Genomic DNA, 22,440 nt, shown 5'->3' with positions numbered 1-22,440 from the left:
AGAAATCTGAACATCGTCAGTTGGCCTGATACACATTGAACACTCAGATGAATACAGGACCCAGAGTTGGTACCTAACGGTGGGAGATACAGAGGATAGTAAAGTGAGCTCTTTAGGATTACCCCAGTTTGAGACTTACGAACAGCACATACATTTATAAGGCTTCAAATTTGTTCTTGGGTGTTAGGAATTTTAGTTTGTTTAAGCTTTTGTTTAGAGGTAGTCATCTTATTAATCATGGATTCTGTATTTGGGAATTTGCTTACTCATTAAAATTTATTCATAAGCCCAAAATCAACCAACATGCCCATGGCAGCAAAAAAAGTCACCATGCATTCCCAGATGAGGTTAAACAAGGTGCCTTGTTTCGGCTCTCTGTGTTTAAGCAAGTGTCCTTTTCATGGTCTGTTAGTGCCATGTCTTTCATATTTTTGTGCTTTTTAAAAAATCTTTATTTATGTGGCTGTGCCAGGTCTTAGTTGTGTGGGATCTTTGTTGCCTCGTGCAAGATCTCCGTTGTGGTGTGCGGGACCTTTAGTTGCGGCATGCGGGATCTAGTTCCCTGACCAGGAATCAAACCTGGGCCCCCTGCATTGAGAGCATAGAGTCTTAACCACTGGACCACCAGGGAAGTCCCCATATTTTTGTAATTTTCGTTATTGATTTTCTTTTTTTTTGGCCACGCTGCACAGCTTGTGGGATGTTAGTTCCCTGACAAGGGATTGAACCTGGGCCCTTGGCAGTGAAAGCGTGGAGTTCCAACTACTGGACCGCCAGGGAATTCACTGTTGCTGATTTTAAATGGTCCCTAAGCATAGTGCTGAAGTACTGTCTAGGAAGGCTGTGATGTGCCTTACAGAGAAAGTGTGTTTTATAGATAGGTTTTATTGAGGCATACATTATTGTGCTGTTGGCTGTTAGTTCACTGTTATTGAATGAACGATATGTATTAAATAGGTGTTTTTACACAGAAGCACATAAAACAAGGTTATGTATTGATTGGTTGACAAAAATGTGACCAGCAGCCCACAGGAACCTAACACTGTATCTCCCCTAAGAGCAGTGGTTCAATATTCGCTAATTCAGTGTTCACTGTGACTTTGTAGAGTATAACTACTGTAAATAATGAGATTCAACCGTGTTTTATTCGATATTCGCTGTAACATGACATATTTTAGTCAAATTAGAATTCTTAGAAACAGCTTTGTGATCCTTTTTTTTTAAGCCATCTGGTAAGAGATGAATCAGGAAATGGCATAATCCACTAAGGGTGTGAGGGGATTGTATATCTTTGAATAGGTAACACCTATTTTATAAACTAAACTTTGTGGAAATTTTCAAACATATACAAAAGTAGCATAATAGTATAATAAACTCCCCTGTAATGATTACCATTTTATGGCCAATCTTATTTTACCTATAGTCCCACCCTCAACTGTTTTGGTATCTCTAAAAGAATAAGGTCTATTATACTTAAAAAATACCAAAAAAACCCAAAAAATTCCGTAATGTCATAAATTTTACTATTCAAATTTTCCTTATTTTGTGATTTTTGTTCTTTTAAAAAGAAATTATTTTTACTCAAATCCAGATAGAACTGATATTGGGATTGATAGATGTAGCTTATAAATCACTTTTAGTCTAAAAGTTCCCACTCCATCTCTTTCTTTTTTTTCTTTGCTATTTATTTGTTGAACAAAGCAAGTTAATTATCCAGTAGAATTTCCTGGGGTATGAATCTTGCTGACTGCATCCCCATGGTGTTGAAAGTTAGACGTTTAGATGTTAAAACTAGCGACTTAGTGAAATTCAGATAGTATCCATCCCCATCCCCCACCAATATTTCATAGGCAGTACCGAGATAACCCATTCTTAAAGTTCAAAAATTTGAAAAAGATTAATAGCTATATAGTGAAATGCCTTCCCAATCTCTGTTCTCATCTACCCTGTTTTTTTGTTTTCGCTTTTCGGCTTTTTGGTTTTTGTTTTTTTGGCTGCACCACTCGGCTTGTGGGATCTTAGTCCCTGACCAGGGATTGAACCCAGGCCCCTGGCAGTGAAAATGCTGAGGCCTAACCACTGGACTTCCAGGCAATTCCTCATCTACTCTGTTCTTAACACATATGTACAGATAACCATTGATAAGTTTCTAGTGAAACCTTCCGGAGTTTTTTTAATGTCTATTATAAGTAAATGTAAATACACATTCGTCCCCTTTTGTTTGTATAAAGGCAGCCAACATACTATTGCATTAAATGACTGAACCCTAATTGATATTGCAAAGCAGGCTCTGCTCCTTAAATCTTTCTTCCATATTGGTACATTGTTCTTACTAGGGTGAGACACAGTGTCTGTATTGTTCCCTGGCAGGTTATTTGCTTTCCAAAGTGGAAGAAAAAGTTGGCTCTCCAGAGCGTCCACTCTCAGATCTGGGGCTCATAAGCTACCGCAGTTACTGGAAAGAAGTGCTTCTTCGTTACCTGCATAATTTCCAAGGCAAAGAGATTTCTATCAAAGGTTGGTTTTTGACTCTTAGAAAATGGTTGTTACTCTAGATGTTAGCTCCACTGAATATTCTGACTTTTCTGTTTGGCCCTGTTCATGCTTTGTAACCTGCAAAGAAAATGCCCCATTCTGTGTTTCATCTGAATATGAGAGCAGAAGGCCCACTAATGTGGACCACTCACTAGAGGTGTCTAAGGATTCCAGAGTGTTTGGTCCTTGGGACTGGTTATATGACTTGCTTTCTTACAGAGAAAATGTGGTGGGTTTTTTTGATTTTTGAATTTTTTTTTTTGAGTTTTGAACTTTATTTATTTACTTAATTTTGGCTGCATTGGGTCTTCATTGCTGCACGCAGGCTCCCTCTAGTTGAGGTGAGAGGGGGCTACTCTTCGTTGTGGTGTGTGGCCTCTTATTGCAGTGGCTTCTCCTGTTGCGGAGCACAGCGCAGGCTTCAGTAGTTGTGGCTCGCGGGCCCCAGAGCTCAGTAGTCATGGCGCACTGGCCCAGTTGCTCCTCAGCATGTGGGATCTTCCCAGACCAGGCCTCAAATCCGTGTCCCCTGCCTTGGCAGGCAGATTCCTAACCACTGCACCACCAGGGAAAGTCTGAAAATGTGTTTTATAGATAGGTTTTTTTGTCTTTTTAAAAAATAAATTTATTTATTTTATTTATTTTTATTTTTGGCTGCGTTGGGTCTTTGTTGCTGTGCACAGTCTTTTTCTAGTTGTGGCACGCAGGCTTCTCATTGCAGTGGCTTCTCGTTGTGGAGCACAGGCTGAAGGCGTGCGGGCTTCAGTAGTTTCAGCACGCAGGCTTAGTAGTTGTGGCTTGTGGGCTCTAGAGTGCAGGCTCAGGAATTGTGGCACACGGGCTTAGTTGCTCCGCGGCGTGTGGGATCTTCCCGGACCAGGGCTCGAACCCGTGTCCCCTGCATTGGCAGGCGGATTCTTAACCACTGTGCCGACCAAGGAAGCCCTATAGATAGGTTTTATTCAGGCATACGTTATTGTGTCTCAAATCTCAGGTTACTGACACTTTAATTCTCAACAAAAGTCAAGAAAGAAGAAAAACTTCAAGTCTTTTGGCACACACAGGAACTTCTAACATCCCTGAATATTTATGTGAGGATGGAAGAATTTAGTTTGGTCTGTCTTTGACCTTGATTTCTATAGGGGCCAAGTGGTTTCCTGCTATAAAATCCCTCTTCTGTAGTTATTTTAACTGGTCAAATGAATGCTTTGTAAATTTTCTTCTGAACAGCTTGGGTCAAGTAGTGAAGATTCCAAACATTTGGAGTCTGTGTCTAGATTTCCTCCAAGGGAAAGGGGGCCTTGGTGGGGCGGGGCGGGGGTGGTGTCTGCATTTTGGCCAAGTTCTCGGTAGCTCTTCTGTTTCAGAAATTAGCCAGGAGACAGCTGTGAATCCTGTGGACATTGTCAGCACTCTGCAAGCCCTTCAGATGCTCAAATATTGGAAAGGAAAACACCTAGTTTTGAAGAGACAGGTAAAGTTACTATCAGCCTCTTGCTTATTGCCTAATGTCCCGTGAGGCCTAGCAGAGCAAAGTGAGGCCTTCACACCTTACAGGTATCCTTCCCTTCTTAGAGGAGTCCGACTCTGTGCATCCTTTACTTGGTCTCATTGTTAGGCTTACCTTAAGCTCCTCTCTCAGAGCTGAATGACAGACGGGTAAACAGCTCCAGTTAAGCAGCTTTATGTTGAACAGTCGTACTTCTATCCTTTGATGATTTTCTTAGATCGGATGAAGAGTGACCATCTGTGGAGGAGAATCTTCATAAACTCCAGGGCCTGTGGAAGGGGTTTTAAATTCCTTTAACAAATGCCATCTCAACTCATGCCAATTTAAAATTTTTTTAAGTTGACTTATAACATTTAATGATGGAAGATGAATAATGATTTTCAGGTCTTACAGAGGGCATAGTAGGAAGAAATGGATTAGGTAGGAGAGCACTAGGTAAATCAAAAGATAATTTTTTTTTATATACCTGTCTCACTTTTATATACCTGTCTTAGTATATTATTAAATCTTTGGCCATTTCTTCTTTGCTAATAATCATTTTGGAATCCACTTATAAACATGTTTTAGTTGAATGTATATAATAATTTTTCCCATTGTTCTCCCTCAGGACCTGATTGATGAGTGGATAGCCAAAGAGGCCAAAAGATCCAACTCCAATAAAACCATGGATCCAAGCTGTTTAAAATGGACCCCTCCCAAGGGCACTTAAAGTGACCGGTTACTCCGAGCCAGCGAACCCCAGCAGTAGGAATCCGTACCCTAGGGATCTGTCTGTCATTTCTGTTGCTCTTGTGATTGGCAAGTACAGTATCCTTTGGGAAGGCCATCCCCCTCAGGACTGTCCTGGCTCCGACCTTCTTGTACACTGCAGACGCTGGTTCTGAGGAACTGTTGTTTCGGCCTCAGTGAGGTTGCCTGGATGGGATCTGTATTAGACTTGAGTGCAGATCCCTCGTAGCACTGACCCAAGGTGTTCTGTTTTGGTACTGTACCTGTCCAGTCACTGGTTCTCTCCTCTGGCCCCATGAGGTTGTGTCGTGTCTTCTAAACTTTGTAATAGTGCTTCTTCTTGCCGCCCAGTCACGAGACCACCAACTACGGTTACTGCCACCAGGATATTCCCAGTTACTCCTTACCTGTGTTCTTGGAGGGGCAGGGAAGAGGTAATACTTCTGAGTGTGTGTGTGTGCTGGGAGGGGTCCCTTCCCTTTGGATTTCATCTCACTTAAAGTTTTTTCCTCCATTTTTACTAAAAGACCTGTTTTTGATCATCAGGCTGACCAGAGCCAAATACTTTTGAAGACTTGCAGGGATTAATTAGTCTTGGTTACAGCACATTATCTGAATGAGATGGAGAAAAGAATTGAGAAGTGGTGATTCTGTATTTGGATTTGAGTTCACCTGTGGGCAGTGGGCAACGTCTTGGTGGAAGGGAATGGAATACTACTTTTTGCCTCACCAGAAAGTGCCCAGTAGTAAATGTTTTCTTCTCTTTACTCCCTGCCCGTCTTTACGTTTGCAGGTGCCAAAATAATTTCCAGTTCTCCCTTTCATGCTGCATGTTAACTGGTTAATTATACTGCAGAAACCTTTTCACCAGTACCAGTCTGATATAGCATACCTATACTTCAACATAAGTTACACTGCTTTTGTCTGAACATCCTTGGAGAAGTGATTGAAAATGACTTCCGTGTCTCAGCCCATGACTCAGCAAGGCAGAATGGCCACCCCTGCCAAGGTTTGCTTCCCTTTTCAACAGTGCCTCACCCTCCCTCTAAGACTAAAGTGCTTATGCCCTTCCAAGAACAACTCCTCCATTTCCTTTTTGGGATTTACCACCGTCCCCCCATTCTCTGGTCTCCTATTTATGGTGTTGTTTAAGTGAAGGAAGAGATGCTCCCTCTAATTTCTCTCTAGCCCATTATAACCTGCTATCTTGGGGCAGCTTTTGATGTATGACATGTCACCCTTTCCAACTTGGTCTCTACAACACCGCTGTCTTCATGTGGAACCCTCACCACAATCCCAACTCTGATCATTTGTGCCTTTCTCTTGTCATCTTTGTACACTACTTATATTCACTGTGGGTTGGGGGGAGCTAATTTTAAGCATGTTCAGTGGCAGCTCCCTGCCGGTTTCAGTGTCACTGTTAAAATTTATCCAAAAGCAACTTCACTGGGGGTTTTCTTAAGGGGTAAAGGCCTTTTACAGAAGCTAATCCTTCCCCACATGTGGTAGAATGTGCTGTTCTATATCTGCTCCTCAATAAAGCATGTTCTCTGCTCAAGTCTGTTTCACCTAGGAGCTCTCATTTGAGTACAAAGTGGTGCCACTGACCTGCTGCTAATAGGTAATGCACTTGGGATTTATTTTCCTAGCAGTAAACTGACTGTTGAGGGATGTGGTTTGTGGCTGGGGAAGGTTGTTTCTTCCTCTGTGATGCAGGGTATCTATGGAGGGAGTGCTTACTCTGAGCTTGTTTAGTTGATGGGATAAACTCTCCCTGCCACACTCTGGTTCCAGATAATAGGTATGCATAGCAATAAGTAGTCTGTATTACCCATTCTTCCATTAAGTTCAAGGACAGAAAACCCAGCAGGAAGTTAGGATACGTGGGGTACAATCGATAGCTGTGGGAGGTGGGAAAAGGTGGGTCCCTTGTCTCCAGACTTATTTGCCAGTAGGTGAGCAGTGCCACCTCTAATCATTGTCTCACTCAGGTTGAGATGATTTCTGAAAGTAGCTGCATTTTCCTGTAGCATTTACCTAGAGCAGGAAAAGGGTGGCCGAGCACTTCGCTATATGGTGGAGAGGAGGAGGGTGGAAATTGTATTTGCTGGGGTGGTTTTGCCTACTGTGGCCAGCGTGGTGAGAACTTCTCCTGGCAGACAAACTAAGCGTCCTCCTTGGTAAGGTTAGAGTCCAGTGTGTCACTTGACTGGGGGTGGGAGATGGGATGGAGAGAAGCTCAAGCTTATAAAGAGACCCTTCTTACACATCTTAGAAAGATGTGTGCCCAGATCTCCCTTTTCTAGGTATTCGCATCAAAGGGAAAATCTGCTCTCTCTCGCATTTTGAAAAAATTTAGGTAGTTAATGTGGAACCATGAGAATGGATGCTGAGAGGTCAAGGCACTTGAAGTTTTGTGCACAGTGCAGATCCCAAGCCTCCACTGATTGCCACCCCCTTTTCCTCACCTAGAAATCAAAGGAAGATTTCTCTGGTTTAAATCCTTACAGGTATGGGAACAGACCGTTCACTTCCTTGGCTACTTTGAGTCAGCCTGTCCCCTCTGACTCCTTTTTACCTGCACAAAAGAAGCTCAGCTGCTTAGGCTCCTTCATTAGAAGAGCAAAAGCCTCGAGTCATTCCTGGATCTAGCTCCTGAAACTCTCTAAATGGAAGCACCTACTCTATCTCTGGAGGGAGGAAGAGAGCCCTAGCATGAGCTGGTTGCTTCCTATCTGCTCAGCACTGTGCTGGGTACCTTCACACTGCCTTGTTTGACCCTCGCGTTAGCTCAGTGCAATGGAAATTCACACCGGTTTTGCAGAAGGAAACCTAGAGCACAGGGTGATGCAGGAAGCGTCAAAGACAAATATTTTGGTCTGTCCAGCTTGAGAACCTATGTCATTTGCTTTCTTGGCTTTTTTGATTCCTTAATGATTTATCATCTCCCTTCTAGTTAGATTTCCTTGCTTCAACTGTAGACCCCCAGGCTTCTAGTGGCTTCCACTGCCAGAAAAATGACAACACTGGTGAAAACCTTAAGATGAAAGAATTGATTTTAATTGCTCCTATAGGCAGCATTTGGAGGCCAGAGACCTAAACCTGGAAACAAAGATGTGCTTCATTCTGGCTCTGCTTCCGATTTAGGAATAAACTGTTTAGCAAGCACTGTCTGTCCCTTTACTTACATGGTTTCCTTCAGTCCTTACAATGCCACCACTGTAAGGTGAGTATTGTAGCCCTTTTCCACGTGAGAAAATTTGAGGCTCAGAGGTCTTGCTGCTGGGTTATAGAAACAGAATGAGAGCCTTGCTCCTCTGATTCCAAATCCCATGCTTCTGACAATGCTATTGTGAGTCATCTAATGCCTCTGCCTGCTTTCCCATTTCTCAGGGGGAACAGTGAGTAATATTAAGTAACTTTTAAGAATATGGTGTGCCCTTTATAGGGAAGATGCTGCTTTTGACATGTCCTCAGCTTTGGTTTGTCCCTGTAGTTCTGGACAGGTTGCCTCGCTGGGGTTAGGAACGGCCTCTAATGGAGTTCATGTGAAGCCAGTATAGAAAAATACCACAGCTTGCTTACAGCACACATTCCTCTGGAATATGAAACCAATGAAAAGCAGCTTTTTTTTTTTTTTTTTTTTTTTTTTTTTTGTGGTACGCAGGCCTCTCACTGTTGTGGCCTCTCCCGTTGCGGAGCACAGGCTCCGGATGCACAGGCGCAGTGGCCATGGCTCACGGGCTTAGTTGCTCCGCGGCATGTGGGATCTTCCCGGACCAGGGCACGAACCCGTGTCTCCTGCATCGGCAGGCGGATTCTCAACCACTGCGCCACCAGGGAAGCCCAAAAGCAGCTTTTTGAATGTATATTAGTAACTGTAGTCATAAACATGGTTGCCTTTTCCTCCTTTGAAGAGCAATTGATATGCCAAACATTGAAGAAGTGTAGTTTGTATGAAAGGTGCTAGGATCAAGCAATGTAGCTCTCAGTGATCCTTACCCTTTTTACTTTCCTTCTGACCTTTTGAGAATCTAATCAAAGTATCAAGTCTTTTTAAAAAAAAATGTACATAAATGCAAATATGCACACATTTGTCTACAGTTGAGGAAATTGAGCCTTTGAAGTCCATTTCTGAACTGGGGTTAATAAATAAGAAACCCTGGTTTGAGAAAGCTCCAGTGAAAAGGCAGGAACCCCACCTACCTGCCTTCACTCCCAGCCCACGACTAGTTCTCTGTGTAAAATGACAGGTCCCGTTAAGTGAGGTACAGTGATGACAGAGGGAGAAGGCCTGGCTCACTGGCTCAACGTTAGGATCCTCACAGGTGCGCATATATACACAGTGCTATACAGGGTTTTGCATGTTTAGAGAATAAGGTGAAAACTCTTGCTAAATATATATGATGTATGCTAGGAATTCTAGAAACTACTTTTTGCTCTTCGTTGATATCATGGAATTGTAGAATTAGACCACCTCTGGGTTTGCTCCAGCACTTTCTGCTATAAACTTGTATGACTGTCTCTTCCAGACTGTCTCCTGCTGATGGGGGCAGTTTAATTGCCCACTTCCTTTGTGGTATCTTCAACAAAATGCCAATGAATGTCACTAAGAAGAAAAAAGAAGGCTGCCCAGTGGTGAAAAATGCCCCTTGCTGGAATATCAGTTTGTCTCTTCCATCTTGTGCAATAGTGTAGATGCAGGTCATGCTGCTACCATTTTGGGGTTTGGGGGTTTATTTGTGCCCAAGAGTGGAGAAAATAACCTGTGCTGTTGCACAACTTCAGCTCCATTGCTCCTCCCAGGTGTTCCATATGAGATGTAAACACCTTTATCCTTGGTAAGTCATATCCATTCCAAGAAGTCAGTCTTTCTCGACTGGGTATTTGTTTTTGGAAACCACTCACCTTATGTTTAATCAGTTCCAAAGTTTTTAGGAACCTATACCGTTATCTCACAAAAAAGGTGTGGTGGGTCACCTCCAGAGATGGCCACCAACAATTTCTCCCATCTCTGGATGTGTGTGACGCTCCTTCCAGTAAGAGCTAATTTTCCTTTGGAGTGTGAGCTGGACTTCTTTTTGGCGGGGGTGCTGGACCGTGGGAGGCCTGCAGTCAGGAGAAGGCTTGCACCGCCCCCTACTCCCATATTTCTCTCTGGACACGGGTAAAGTGTGAGGATGAGGAAGAGAGACACCTCGTGATGAACAGTCAGTCTTGAAATGGAGACTATTTCACTACAGGTCAAACAGAAGAATCTTAACTGGTTGTGCAGACACCGTCTGGCCTCTCGGGGGCCTCTGCTGTCACTAAAACCTTCCCCGGCACCCAGATGAAGGGCCTGGCCTCTCCACCAATGCCTTCTTCCTTCCCCTCCTTTTATTTTATTTTTTTTTTTTGTTATTTTTTTTTTTAATTAATTAATTTATTTAGGCTGTGTTGGGTCTTCGTGGGCTTTCTCTAGTTGCGGTGAGCTGGGGCCACTCTTCATCATGGTGCGCGGGCCTCTCACTGTCGCGGCCTCTTGTTGCGGAGCACAAGCTCCAGACGCACAGGCTCAGCAGCCATGGCTCACGGGCCTAGTTGCTCCGCGGCATGTGGGATCTTCCCAGACCAGGGCTCGAACCTGTGTCCCCTGCATTAGCAGGCAGATTCTCAACCACTGCGCCACCAGGGAAGCCCCCTTCCCCTCCTTTTAAACAGCCTAACAACCCCACCCCCAAAGAATCAGGTGCCCCCCAAGCCCCTAACCCATTTTCTTTTTTTTTTTTAACATCTTTATTTGAGTATAACTTTTACAATAGTGTGTTAGTTTCTCCTTTACAACAAAGTGAATCAGTTATACATATGTTCCCATATCTCTTCCCTCTTGTGTCACCTTCCCTCCCACCCTCCCTATCCCACCCCCCGTTTTCTTTTTGGAAAGAGGGACACAGAGAAGCTGAATGTTATGCAGCCCAGTGAATTAATGAATCACCCTTTACCGCCGAACCCACACAACTCCCAGCTCAGTCCTTTGTTCACCTTTATGCTTATTACCTAGGTTTGGCCCCTAGGATTTCATTCTAGCTCTTTCTAAGCATCCTGGGGTCCTTTGTGTCCCGCCTGCCTATGAACCACTGGGGCAAGACAATGTTCTCCCCGTCAGAAGCGGGGAGCAGTGGCGGCTCCCTGAGGTGTGGGACCTGTTTCCTTCCTTTAGAGCTCTTCCCAATGCTGGGAGCATGACTAGCTGCCTGTGTCCCCAAAGCAGAGCAGTCAGTTGATGGGCCACCTCATACACAAGAATTGATGAAGGACCTGGGACCCCATTCTGCTCCTTGAGGTTATGATGGTGGGTAGGGAGGGGGTGTCTGCTTTCAGGCAGGGGTTGCTCACCTTTACCTGTGTCCCAAGCCTGTTTTCCCACCTCGGGTGGGGAGCATGACTGTTTAGTATTTCCCTTTACAGCTCTGAAAAAGGTCTCCCAACTGCTGACATGCCAGGCCACTGGGCAGGGTGCGGAGCCCAGGCTATCCCTGCCCTCTGCCCTGCACCGGAGAAGAAACCATCCACTGTTCACTGGTTTATTGAGCCCCTGCTGTGTTCTGGGCACAGGAGATAGAGGAGTGGGGGAGACTCATCCTGCTGTGCAGTGAGGTCCAAGTGAGGGGGCGGGGTCACTAGCTCACAGTGGTGACAACAGTGCACTTAGCACGACTGGTGCTTGAGACCGAGAGTCCTGGGAGGAGCCCCAGTGAGTTCAGTGAGGGCCTGGTGGTAGGGACGTTCCGGCGATGAGCACAGGAGACACGGAGGCTGGCTGGTTGGCTGTCACGTCCAGGTAGGGAGAAGGGTTTTCTCCTCTGGGAAGCACGTGGCGGGGGCTCTCACTCTGACCAGTGGTCCTCATCCTCTTGGCCTGGGAAGAGTGCTGCACGTGGCCGGTCGTTAGGGGAGACTGGTCTGCCTCCTCCACCCTCGGAGGCCTTCCCTAGTCATCCACACAAGGCCCTCCGCATCCCTAACTCGTGTTTCTCTGGCTGCGGATATCTAAGGCAAATTACAGGTTCATCTGGCATAGCTTCCATTTTTCAACCATAAACGCCTCCAGAGCATGGACGAGCCAACCCTCACTAATCCTCTCTAAAGAAAGGGAGTGGTAGGGCTTCCCTGGTTGTGCGGTGGTTGAGAATCTGCCTGCCAATGCAGGGGACACAGGTTCGAGCCCTGGTCTGGGAGGATCCCACATGCCGTGGAGCAGCTGGGCCCGTGAGCCACAGCTACTGAGCCTGCACGTCTGGAGCCTATGCTGCACAACAGGAGAGGCCACGACAGTGAGAGGCCTGCGCGCCGCAATGAAGAGTGGCCTCCGCTCGCCGCAACTAGAGAAAGCCCTCGCACAGAAACGAAGACCCAACACAGCCAAAAATAAATAGATAGATAAATAAATTTAGAAAAAAAAGAAAAGGGAGTGGTAATCCACCACTCAAAATTCCAAAGGCCCTCCTGGGGCCACGGGAAGTGCCCTGGCCTAGGGAGCAGGAGACACAGTGTTTAGTCCTGGCTCTGTTATCAGTTCAGTGTGTGACTTTGGACAAATTGTTTCCATCCCTGAAAAATGATTTCTAAGTCTCCTGCCGACACTCTGCGTGGAGGGACATTCATTTCCATGTTGGCATTGGGTTGACTTCCATGGCCCTTCAGGTGGAATGGCTCAAACACCTAGGAAAAACTCTTGGGGGAATATAGAGGACTTTCCCATCTTTATTCCCAAGAGCCTATGTTGGAAGGAGCAGGTATCAGGGAAGCTAGAGAGGGGTCCACAGGTGTGCAGCTCTGGGGGGAGAGGTCAGGATTAGGAAAGCAGACTTGAGCTTGGCATCTTTGGTCAGCTGCGACACCCCCTGCCCTTCCTCTTGAGCTGACTGGCTTGAGCTATGGATCCTTCCCCAGCTTGATTCACTTATCTACTTTCATGCCTGTTCATTTATTGAGCGTCCCCTTGAACCCCTTTGGGGTTGTGACCCCTACCAGAAGGCGTTAGCTGATAGCTACTTAGGGTGTTACCCCTCCCAGGGCGATTTGCCTTTGTTTATAATTGTTGAATATAGAAAATACCTTAAGACTTTCTAACAACGATTAGGAAGGGAATAAGGGGGATGTTCCAGGGTCTGAAAAACCACACACTACTCTGTAGCTTCGGCTGGCCCTGAGATGGGGGAGCAGAGTGTGCCTGGGTGTGTTGGGCGTGGAGAGGGTGCAGCTTCAGGGCTATGGCTGTTACAGGCCTGGATCATCAAAGCGATCATGATCTCCCTGCACCTCTTCCATGGGGCCTCTGCCTAATAGCTTGTGGGGAGCCTGTTCTGTCTGGCCAGCTGCCTGGCCCCCACCATGCAGACTGGCAGCAAAGTGTCTGGTCACTTTCTCATTATGCCCTTGCAATTCAGTAGAAGCTCTCATCTACCTTCTGTAGATGGTCCTCCCCTGCCCAGGTGGCCCTGGACTACTGGTCCTCGCTGATACCCTGGTGGTGAAGAAAGGAGATAGAGAAGAAAAAGAGAGCGTGCAGTAGAGGAAGGCTGTCTTGGGAACCAAGACAGACAGGGCCGGGGCTTCCCTGGTGGCGCAGTGGTTGAGAGTCCGCCTGCCGATGCAGGGGACACGGGTTCGTGCCCCAGTCTGGGAAGATCCCATATGCCGTGGAGCAGCTGGGCCCATGAGCCACGGCCGCTGGCCTGCGCGTCCGGAGCCTGTGCTCCGCAACGGGAGAGGCCACAACAGTGAGAGGCCTGCGTACCACACACACACACACACAAAAGTCAGGGACAGAGCTGGGGCCTCATGAATGGAGTCACTTCTCAATCAACCTAGGAGCTGAGGTTCATTCATTCACTGATGCATTCACTGATTCCTTCCTCTTTCTCCTCCATTCTCCCTCCCTTCTCCCCTTCCTTCCACCTCTAATAGAAATGGGACAGAGCAGATGGCAGACCTCTACCTGCCTGTGGGGTAGTTCCCGCTCTGGGGACACCAGCCATGTGACCCAGCAGAACAGTACAAGGCAGTGTGCCAAGGAGGGCACCGTGCCCAGGCTATGGAGACAAGCTCTGGGTAAGGCAGGCAGGCAGACAGGCAGGCAGGGAAGGAGAGGAGCTAGGAGTCCTGTCAGTGAGGGCGTTTGGGAGGATGTGGTGAGTCTTAGGGAGTTAGGTTTGCTCCTGAGAGCACTGAAGGGTGGTGGGTAAAGGTTGGTCTGTTTTCTCTTGATATTGTTTTTCCCTTTTCGCCAAAAGGACAGCCTTTCACTTTTAAGGTCCTTCTGGATTGATTAGTTTCTCCAACTCCAGGCTTTAGAGCCAAGGTGATTTTGGACCTTTGGCAGAACTAGATTCATCCCCGTCTTTTCCATATCCCTGCAGCTACTCCCCAGGTATGCACAGACTGCCTCTCTAAGGAAACAACCAGGGAGCCTAGCTTGTGGCCAAAACATGCTGTCCCGGTCCTCCACAATGCCAGCCTGGTGCGCCCTGGCCAGAGCATCTCTCCCCGCCTCCCTGGACAACTCGGTTTTCCCCAGGGACCACGCTGGGGGAAGGTCTGGACAACACTTACCTCTTCTCTCTGGCTGGATGGGAGGTATTCCTGGGGGAAAGAGAGAGAAGAAAATGAGGGCTGCACCGCTTCCCTGGGGGCCCAGTGAGGTGAAAGGGCTCATGGCTCTTTGGGATCCCGCACCTTTGGTGGGTCTTCAGTGGAACTCCAGTCACTCCCTGTTGTCCTGGTGTGGCTGGGCCGCACAAGGTACAGTCTGGGTAGGAGGCAGTGTGGGGTAGTAGGAAGTGCACAAACTTTGGAATCATTGCGCCTGGCACCAGCTGGGCATCCTTGGGAAAGTATTTAGCCTATCTGAGCTTTAGCTTCCCTGCTCGTGGCAAAGGGGATATTGTGAGATTTAATCACATGTGAGCACAGTGTTCAATAAAATTTTTTTTTTTTTGGCTGTGCCACGCAGCATGCGGGATCTTAGTTCCCTGACCAGGGATCAAACCTGTGCCCCGTGCAGTGGAAGCACGGAGTCCTAACCACTGGACTGCCAGGGAATTCCTCAGTAAATATTTCTCTTATAATCCCTTCCCCTGCTTCCTCATGGGTTGCTGGATTTGCAAGAGAGCTCTGAAATGGCCCAGTCCAAAACTCATTTTTTAGAGGAGGAAACTGAGGCCAAAAGTGTTTGCTCACAAGTTGATTTCCTCTATTTTTTTTTGTGTGTGTGTGTGGAGGTACTAGGAAGGTTTTCTCTATTTTTATACACATTTTTTAAATTACAAAAGTAGCCTCTGGGGACTTCCCTGGTGGTCCAGTAGTTAACACTCTTGTGCTTCCACTGCAGCGGGCACGGGTTCGATCCCTGGTCGATCCCATGCCATGTGGCACGCCCCCCACCCACAAAAAAAGAAAAGAATAAAAAAGCAGTCTCTGAATAAATGCCCACTATAAAATGGTAATGTAGAGGACAGTGTAGTAAAAGTCCCTCTTAACTCTCTCCCTCACCTCCACTTCCTATCCTAGGCGTAAACACTGTAGACAGTTTGATATTTATCCTTCTGGAACTCTCCCTATGTTTTCATATATATATCTGTGTAAGTATGTAGTGTTTCTTTTTAAACAGGTAAACTCCTATCTTACATATTGTTATATAACTTGCTTTTTCCACTTAACCAGTGTCTTGGAGATCTTTCTCTATCTTTCCACAGATCTGCCTCATCCATTTTAATGGCCATAAAGGGTATGGATGTGCCCTATATATATATATATATATATATATATATATATATATATATATATATATATTTAAAGATAAATTTATTTATTTTTGGCTGTGTTGGGTCTTTGTTGCCGTGCGCAGGCTTTCTGTACTTGCAGCAAGCAGGGGCTACTCTTCGTTGCAGTGCGCGGGCTTCTCATTGCGGTGGCTTCTCTTGTTGTGGAGCACGGGCTCTAGGCACGCGGGCTTCAGTAGTTGTGGCACATGGACTTAGCTGCTCCGTGGCATGTGGGATCTTCCCTGACCAGGGCTCGAACCCATGTCCCCTGCTTTGGCAGGTGGATTCTTAACCACTGTGCCACCAGGGAAGCCCAAAGTGCCAGTTCTTTCATATCCTCACCAACACTACTTTTAAAAATATATAATATTGGCAATAAGAAAAAGAAAACGGCTCTCTGTTCAGGCTCTTTTCTCCTTGTCCCCCCAGGACATGAATCACGCGTCAAGCGTGCCCTCGGGAACATAGGTTCATTTTAATAATTCTATTTGAGCCAAACAGAATCAACTAGAAAGCTTAGCCCATGCCTTTACTCACATCTAGAGGCTGATCTTGAGCACCACCACCTCTCTCCACAGCCATCCATTGTACTGAAGGAAGGGCACCAGCGGGATGCAAAGCATTTGTCCCCACCCTTAGGGTGACTGCACTCCCCGGATGCTGGAGACAGCCCTGGTTTGCACCTGTTGCCTGGCATAATTACCACTCTCTGAAGTATCCTGGTTTGGGTAATTGACATGGACACTCTATCCCATCCCATCACGTGAGCGACCCCTACTGGACTGGAGTAAGAGCCGCTGTAAGCTAGGGACTCTGCTTGGTGTAACAGAACCCACCCAGAAGCCCTCCTCGCTGGGCACCTGCCCACTTCTGTCACTCACCTCCCACCTGCTTCCCCATCAGTCCAAAGAACTGGCTCACTTTGCCCTTCTTCACTTCCCAGAGCTGGAGCTGAATGCTGGGCACAACATCTTCCTGAAGAAGCAGAGAGTTCCTTAGAGTTGGGGCAAGGAGACAGCCTGAGCAATAACAATCTCAATAATGAGCTCTGTGCTGGCAGTGAGCTCTTTTGCACATTTTACACAATACTGTAAATAATAATAATAATAATTAATAGCTAACGTTTTACCATGTTCCTAAGCACCTGCATATATTAATTCACTTGATCCTCCCCAAAACCACATGAAGTAAGTACTATTACTGTCCCCATTTTACAGGTGGAAACACTGAAGCACAGAGCAATTATCAGCAAGGATGTGAGATGAAGCCAGAACTCAAACCCATGTCATCTGGCTTAAAGCTCAAACACTCTGGTCATAATCTCATTTACTCTTCACAACAACCATATGAAGTAGGGACTGATTTATCCCTGTTTTACAGGTAGGGAAACTGAGACTTTTGGAGGTTAATTGACTTGTTCAAGGTCACACAGGAAGTGGTAGAGCCAGTAGAGCCACTCAGGAAGAGCACAGGTTCTACTCCATCTTGGGAAATGTCTCCAATCTAGACAAGGAGGTGGCAGCTGATGAACTTGGGGTGGGCACCCCGTTGGCGAGATGAGACTGATTCCCCTCCAACCCCCTCTCTAACTCCTGTTTTCCTCTCTTCCCCTGGCACTACCACCATTGTCCTGGATTTATCCTGCCCTAGAACCTGGGCCTCCCGTGAGGATCATGGCATGTGGCCTGGGGTGGAGGCCACCCCCCTGGGCAAAGACATTTTCATCCTTGAGCTGATGGGGTGAAAGTTCTGGACCAAGGACTGTAGATTTAAGTTCTCATTCCTCCGTTAACCTTTGTGACCTTGGCCAAAGTCCTCTCCTTCTCTGGCCTTAACTGCAGCCTCTGATGAAGGCCCTGCTTAGCTCTGCTGAGAGGGAGAGATGCTCACTAGTAGACAGAATGACAGCGGGTGATGTTCATTAGACCGTCTTCACATCTCTATATCCCCAGTACCTGGCACAGTGCCTGGTACACACAGGAGCTCAGCATGTGTGGGATACAGGATGCTGAATGAAAGGCCCTTTCTCTGACAGTCTGGGAATAGGGAAGAGGATGGGGTCTCCTTTTCCAAGAAGGCTGAGACAGGTGAACAGAGCCCTAGAGTATCACAAGCCACCTGCCAGGAGGCTGGCAGCTGGGGTTGGGTCAGGGACTTGCTCTTCCATTCCGAGTTTCCCCAGGGGCAGAACTGGAGCTTTGGGGACCAGCAGGGACCTGGCTGGGGTGCAGTGGAGACCCCTTCGCCTCTCACAGTTCGTCCCAACTTTTGAGATCAGGAGTGAATTGTTTTCTAAGCTTTGGACGAATTCAGTCACTTCCAATCTGTCTCCTCCCCAGGACATCAATGGCTGGGGCCACTGTCTCGGCCTGGAGTCACCTAGCCTGGCCAGGAACCAGAAAAGTGTCTTTGGACCCATTTCTGAAAATCTTTTTTTTTTTTTTAATAAATTTATTTATTTATTTATGGCTGTGTTGGGTCTTCATTGCTGCGTGCGGGCTTTCTCTAGTTGCGGCAAGTGGGAGCCACCCTTCATCTCGGTGCGCAGGCCTCTCACTGTCGCGGCCTCTCTTGTTGCAGAGCACAGGCTCCAGACGCGCCGGCTCAGTAGTTGTGGCACACGGGCTTAGTTGCTCCGCAGCATGTGGGATCTTCCCAGACCAGGGCTCAAACCCGTGTCTCCTGCATTGGCAGGCAGATTCTCAACCACTGCGCCACCAGGGAAGCCCCCCTGAAAATCTTATGAAAAGCACTTTGCCTTGGCAAAAGGCAGTCTTCAAATGCAGGCTGGAGAGAATGGCTTTTTAGGAATTAAATAAGACTCACCTTTCTCCCACCCACTGGGTTTCTGGGGGGCCTTTAGGAGGCATCTTTCACTCAGGAAGGACTCTTGCCCACACCGGAAGCCCTCCTTATCCATTGAACCCAAATCTCCAAATCCCCAGCTCCAGGGCTAACTGCAGGCAGGGAGACCTGAGAGCTAGGGAGGTGGTCGGATCATTCCTGACAGAGGCACCGTTCCTCCCGTCACCTCACTTGGATTAATGGTTGTATCCCAAGCCCTGTGTCTTGGGAAGCAGAGGGATGTTAAATGAGAGTGAGCAAAGAAGAAGCATTAGACCCAGCTGCAGGGTGAGATGCTTGCAGGTGCCCAGCCATACTAGTTGAAGTTGATGATGTTTCTCATGTGGCCATGTAGAGAGGTCACCATCACACAGGTTCCCTGGGCCTGGGCACAGACTCCATGTCAAAGCTGGAAATAAACCCTTGGGGATCATCTTCTCCCGGCTGCCCCCATTTTACAAGTGAGGAAACTGATGTGACCTTCCCCAGTTCGTACAGAGTCAGTGGAGAAGCTGAGACTTGAACCTGGGTCTCTCCAGCCTGCTGTCTTTCAATGGCACACACTTCTACATTCAGACAAACCAGGATGGAAACCTGCCATGAAGGAAACCCACCAGGAATGGCTGTTATTCGATGGCTCGACCTGTGGCCCCAGTGTCCTCACCACCATGCCAGGACTTGGAGGAGCCAGGCCCCACCCAGTCCCATCTGCCCTCCTGGAGGCCTTCCCTGAGCACTGGGCCTGTTTGTCTCTGATCCACTGGCCTTGCTCCCCTGTCTGATTGGAACTCCCCAAGGTCAGGATCTTTGTCTCCCTGACCAGACAGCTTTGAGATTTATTCCCAGTGACAGAACTCAGGTCAGTTTAGTAGGAGAGACTGGCAATCAAACCAGTACTTATCAGGAAATAAGAGTTTCTACATGTGAGACAAAACAGTGACCCAAGTTGACCCCCTTGAAAGGAAATGCTGGACAATGTCCTCTGAGGCACAAATACACAGAATCAGACCTTGGGCAAGGTGTACAGCTGTGCCTTTTTAAAAATAATTAATTAGTTAATTAATTTTTAGCTGCGTTGGGTCTTTGTTGCTGCATGTGGCTTTCTCTAGTTGCTGTGTGTGGGCTTCTCATTGCGGTGGCTTCTCTTGTTGTGGAGCACGGGCTCTTGGCGTGCGGGCTTCAGGAGTTGTGGCACGCAGGCTCAGGAGTTGTGGCTCACAGGCTCTAGAATGCAGACTCAGTAGTTGCGGCGCATGGGCTTAGTGGCTCCGCGGCATGTGGGATCTTCCCGGACCAGGGCTCGAACCCGTGTCCCCTGCATTGGCAGGCAGATTCTTAACCACTGCGCCACCAGGGAAGTCCCTGTACAGTTGTGCTTTTGAAGCTGCATAACCTTGGACAAACTGCTTGACTTTTCTGTGCCTCCATTTCCTTATCTGTGAAATGGGTATAGTAATGGTACCTTCCCCACCGGCTGATATGAGGATTACATGGGTTAATATTTATGAAGCATTTAGGACAGTGCCAGGAACATAATATACGTTAAATAAGTGTTTGTTAAATGAAGCGTGTGCGTGCGCGCGCGCACACACACACACACACACACACACACACACACACACACTGTTGCTTCCATATGCATGCGCCTCTTTGGAGGTCTGCCAGGCCAGGGGCCATGACCTTGAACCTGCCCAGAGAGGGGAGGCAGACACCCTGCCTTGCAGTGTACAACCTGCTCTCGTGGCAGCCATAAAGGGGATCTTCTGCCCCCTCCACCATGTATCATCCCCTGCTTCTCCCCAAAGGTACCTACCTACCTCCGGGGTCACGGTCACCCAGGACCCAGCTTCAGCATCAAGTGCCAGTTCCCTGTCACCTGCCACAGTGCAAGCAGACAGCCCCATCAGGAGAAGCAGGGGGGGCAGGTACAGCAGCATGGTGAGCACTGCTCTGTCCTGGGGCCCTCAGGGAGCCCCTCTCAGAACCCAGACCGCCACTAGCAGGCTCCGTCCTCTCTCTCTGGCTCCTCTCGGCAGGTGGGGGAAACTCCGCCTGTTCTGTCCTCCCAGCTACTGGGCTTCTTCCTTCAGCTTATCTGATCCCCGGGGCCATTTCCTGTGACTGCCCCCCGCCCCCACCAGCTGGAAAAGCCAATGATACCACGAGCTGCCCAGAGAAGGGACCAGGTCTCCTCCACCGCCGCCCCCCAGCAATTGATCTCTGCTGCAACACCGCCTCACCGTTGGCTGCATTCCCCTTGGGAGGCAGGTGCATAATGGAGCAGTGTGTGGGGCCTGGTGCTTCGGGCTTCCTCATTGGAAGCCCCGAGTGGGCAGCGTCATCTTGGAAATGGGAAGGGGGAACTGCCTGGCTTCTCCCTTACCCTGTAAGAGAGGCCTCTCCCCAGAACTTAGTATTCTACCACTAGTCTCCCCTTCCGGTCACTGCACCCCTTCCTCGGCATTCCCTGCCATCAGTAGTCCTCATGTGAACATGGTAGCACATGTCTTGCCCTAAGAGGTAAGGCAATACGTAAAGAAATAAGGCTCCTCACAGGCAGGAATTGGGATTTGCCAGAAAAATGGCCTCCTGCTCAAGTGTCATCAGCTCTAAAATATCTCCCCACTTCTGGTATCTTTTCAAAGCCCTAACCTAACCTATCTCTCCCTGCTTACAACCTTCCGGTGTCTCCCCACTGCCCGTGGCGTAAAGTTCAAGCTCCCTGGCATGGCATTCAGGGCGCTTCTCCACTTAGTTCCTCCCTGTCTCCCATCCATCCATCTGTCCATCTGTTAGTGTAGAACAAGGGTCCTGTGGTCAGAGAGCCCTGAATTCCATTCCTAGCTCCCCCACTAAATAGCTATGCAACCTTAGGCATGTTACTTAACCTTTCTAAACCTTGGAATCCTCATCAGTAAAATGAGATTATTAATAGCACTTATTTCCAAAGTTGAGGATGAAATGGGATAATGCATGTGGAGCACTTAGCACAGTACATGATGGTAAATATTTAATACCCATTAACTATCATTCCTGTCCCTAAGTGTCCCTAAGACACTGTCCCTGTCCCTGTCCCTGTCCTACAGCATCTCACAGTCTCCAGGAAAGGAGACCTCTGGTTGGCAGATAAGCTGTGTCCAGTTTGCTCTGTGCTGGCACAGAGGTGGGTGCAGGAGAAGGCCGCGCCTTCAGACCCCCTTCCTAGTCTGCCCATTTCCTGCCCCCAGACAGATTCACCACCTGCTCCCAGACAGGACAGTTTCCCTGCTTCTATGCTTTGTCCTCAGCTGTTGCCTCTGCCTAGACTTCCTTTTCTACCTGGTGAACTCCCACTCATCCTTAAAAGTCTGCTTAATGATCACCCCCAGTAGAGTTTCTCTGTCTCTTTTCTGACTCCAGCAAGAATTAGCTGGCTCCTTTCCTAGGCTTTCCCAATATCTCCTACTCATATCTCTTGCAGCTCTGCACAGGCTGTGGTCAGGGGCTGTGCAGGTTGTGTCCTGCACAGAGGAGGCTGCCGATGGGGGAGTGAAGGTGGAAACCCGCCCTTGCTCTGCTCGCTGCGCCACACAGCCTGGCGAGAGGCTTCACCCCCTGCAAGAAGGTGCCTGGCTCCATTTCTCCCAGAGGGGCCAGCTGGGCTGAGGACAGCCCTGCTAGGCTGCCGTATTATATCACGAATGCTCCGAGAGCGGGGCTGTGATATATGTGTGCTTAGCACACAGTGGGTCCTTAGGAAACGTGCAATTACTCTTGAGTCCAGGCCAGTGAAGGCAGAGATGAATAAGGACAAGTGTGGAGGTTTGGGGGAGAACAGCTTCATACCCACCACGTCCACCCCCTTCCAGGAATCTCTTTGGTGAATCCCGACCTGATGGTTTCAGAATCCCCGCATTTGCTAAAATGCAGGTTCCCCAGCTCAGGCCTTTTTGACACAGCCAACCCTAGTCTGTGGGTCTGAATCTACACAGCCCCTGGCTGAACTTTCCCAAGGGCAGGGCACTTAATAGCTCA

The 22,440-nt window shown here is 47.9% G+C and overlaps 2 protein-coding genes across 5 annotated transcripts in view; one reads left to right on the top strand and one right to left on the bottom strand.

Moving 5' to 3' along the window:
• KAT7 (lysine acetyltransferase 7) overlaps positions 1-6,332 on the top strand; it is a 32,458-nt gene extending 26,126 nt beyond the window's left edge. For 2 of the 4 annotated variants that reach the window (XM_059046361.2, XM_059046360.2), the window contains 3 exons: positions 2,371-2,517; positions 3,903-4,009; positions 4,653-6,332. In XM_059046361.2, coding sequence (XP_058902344.1) covers positions 2,371-2,517; positions 3,903-4,009; positions 4,653-4,754 — 356 coding nt within the window. In that variant the 3' untranslated portion in view covers positions 4,755-6,332. The remainder of the gene's footprint in view (positions 1-2,370; positions 2,518-3,902; positions 4,010-4,652) is intronic. The other 2 variants (XM_067021487.1, XM_067021486.1) reach the window with 1 other exon arrangement.
• A 5,311-nt stretch (positions 6,333-11,643) lies between these two features.
• TAC4 (tachykinin precursor 4) lies at positions 11,644-20,363 on the bottom strand. Its single transcript, XM_059047275.1, has 5 exons — positions 20,244-20,363; positions 16,464-16,557; positions 14,372-14,401; positions 13,224-13,283; positions 11,644-11,675 (listed from the first exon to the last, which is right to left on the bottom strand). The coding sequence occupies exons 1-5, from the start codon at positions 20,361-20,363 to the stop codon at positions 11,644-11,646; spliced, it is 336 nt and encodes a 111-aa protein (XP_058903258.1).
• Between the last annotated feature and the right edge of the window lie 2,077 nt (positions 20,364-22,440).

The sequence above is a fragment of the Kogia breviceps genome, chromosome 19, assembly GCF_026419965.1.
Source record: "Kogia breviceps isolate mKogBre1 chromosome 19, mKogBre1 haplotype 1, whole genome shotgun sequence".
NCBI lineage: Eukaryota > Metazoa > Chordata > Mammalia > Artiodactyla > Physeteridae > Kogia > Kogia breviceps.
This window is presented reverse-complemented; position numbering and strand designations above follow the sequence as displayed.

Excerpts from the sequence above, each read along its gene's own strand:
- TAC4 (XM_059047275.1), bottom strand. The coding sequence starts at position 20,363 with ATGCTGCTGTACCTGCCCCCCCTGCTTCTCCTGATGGGGCTGTCTGCT. Across the intron at positions 16,558-20,243 it reads GGGTGACCGTGACCCCGGAG|GAAGATGTTGTGCCCAGCAT; the intron begins GTAGGTAGGTAC and ends CTGCTTCTTCAG. Across the intron at positions 11,676-13,223 it reads GGGAGGACCATCTACAGAAG|GCCAAGAGGATGAGGACCAC; the intron begins GTAGATGAGAGC and ends CACTCTTCCCAG.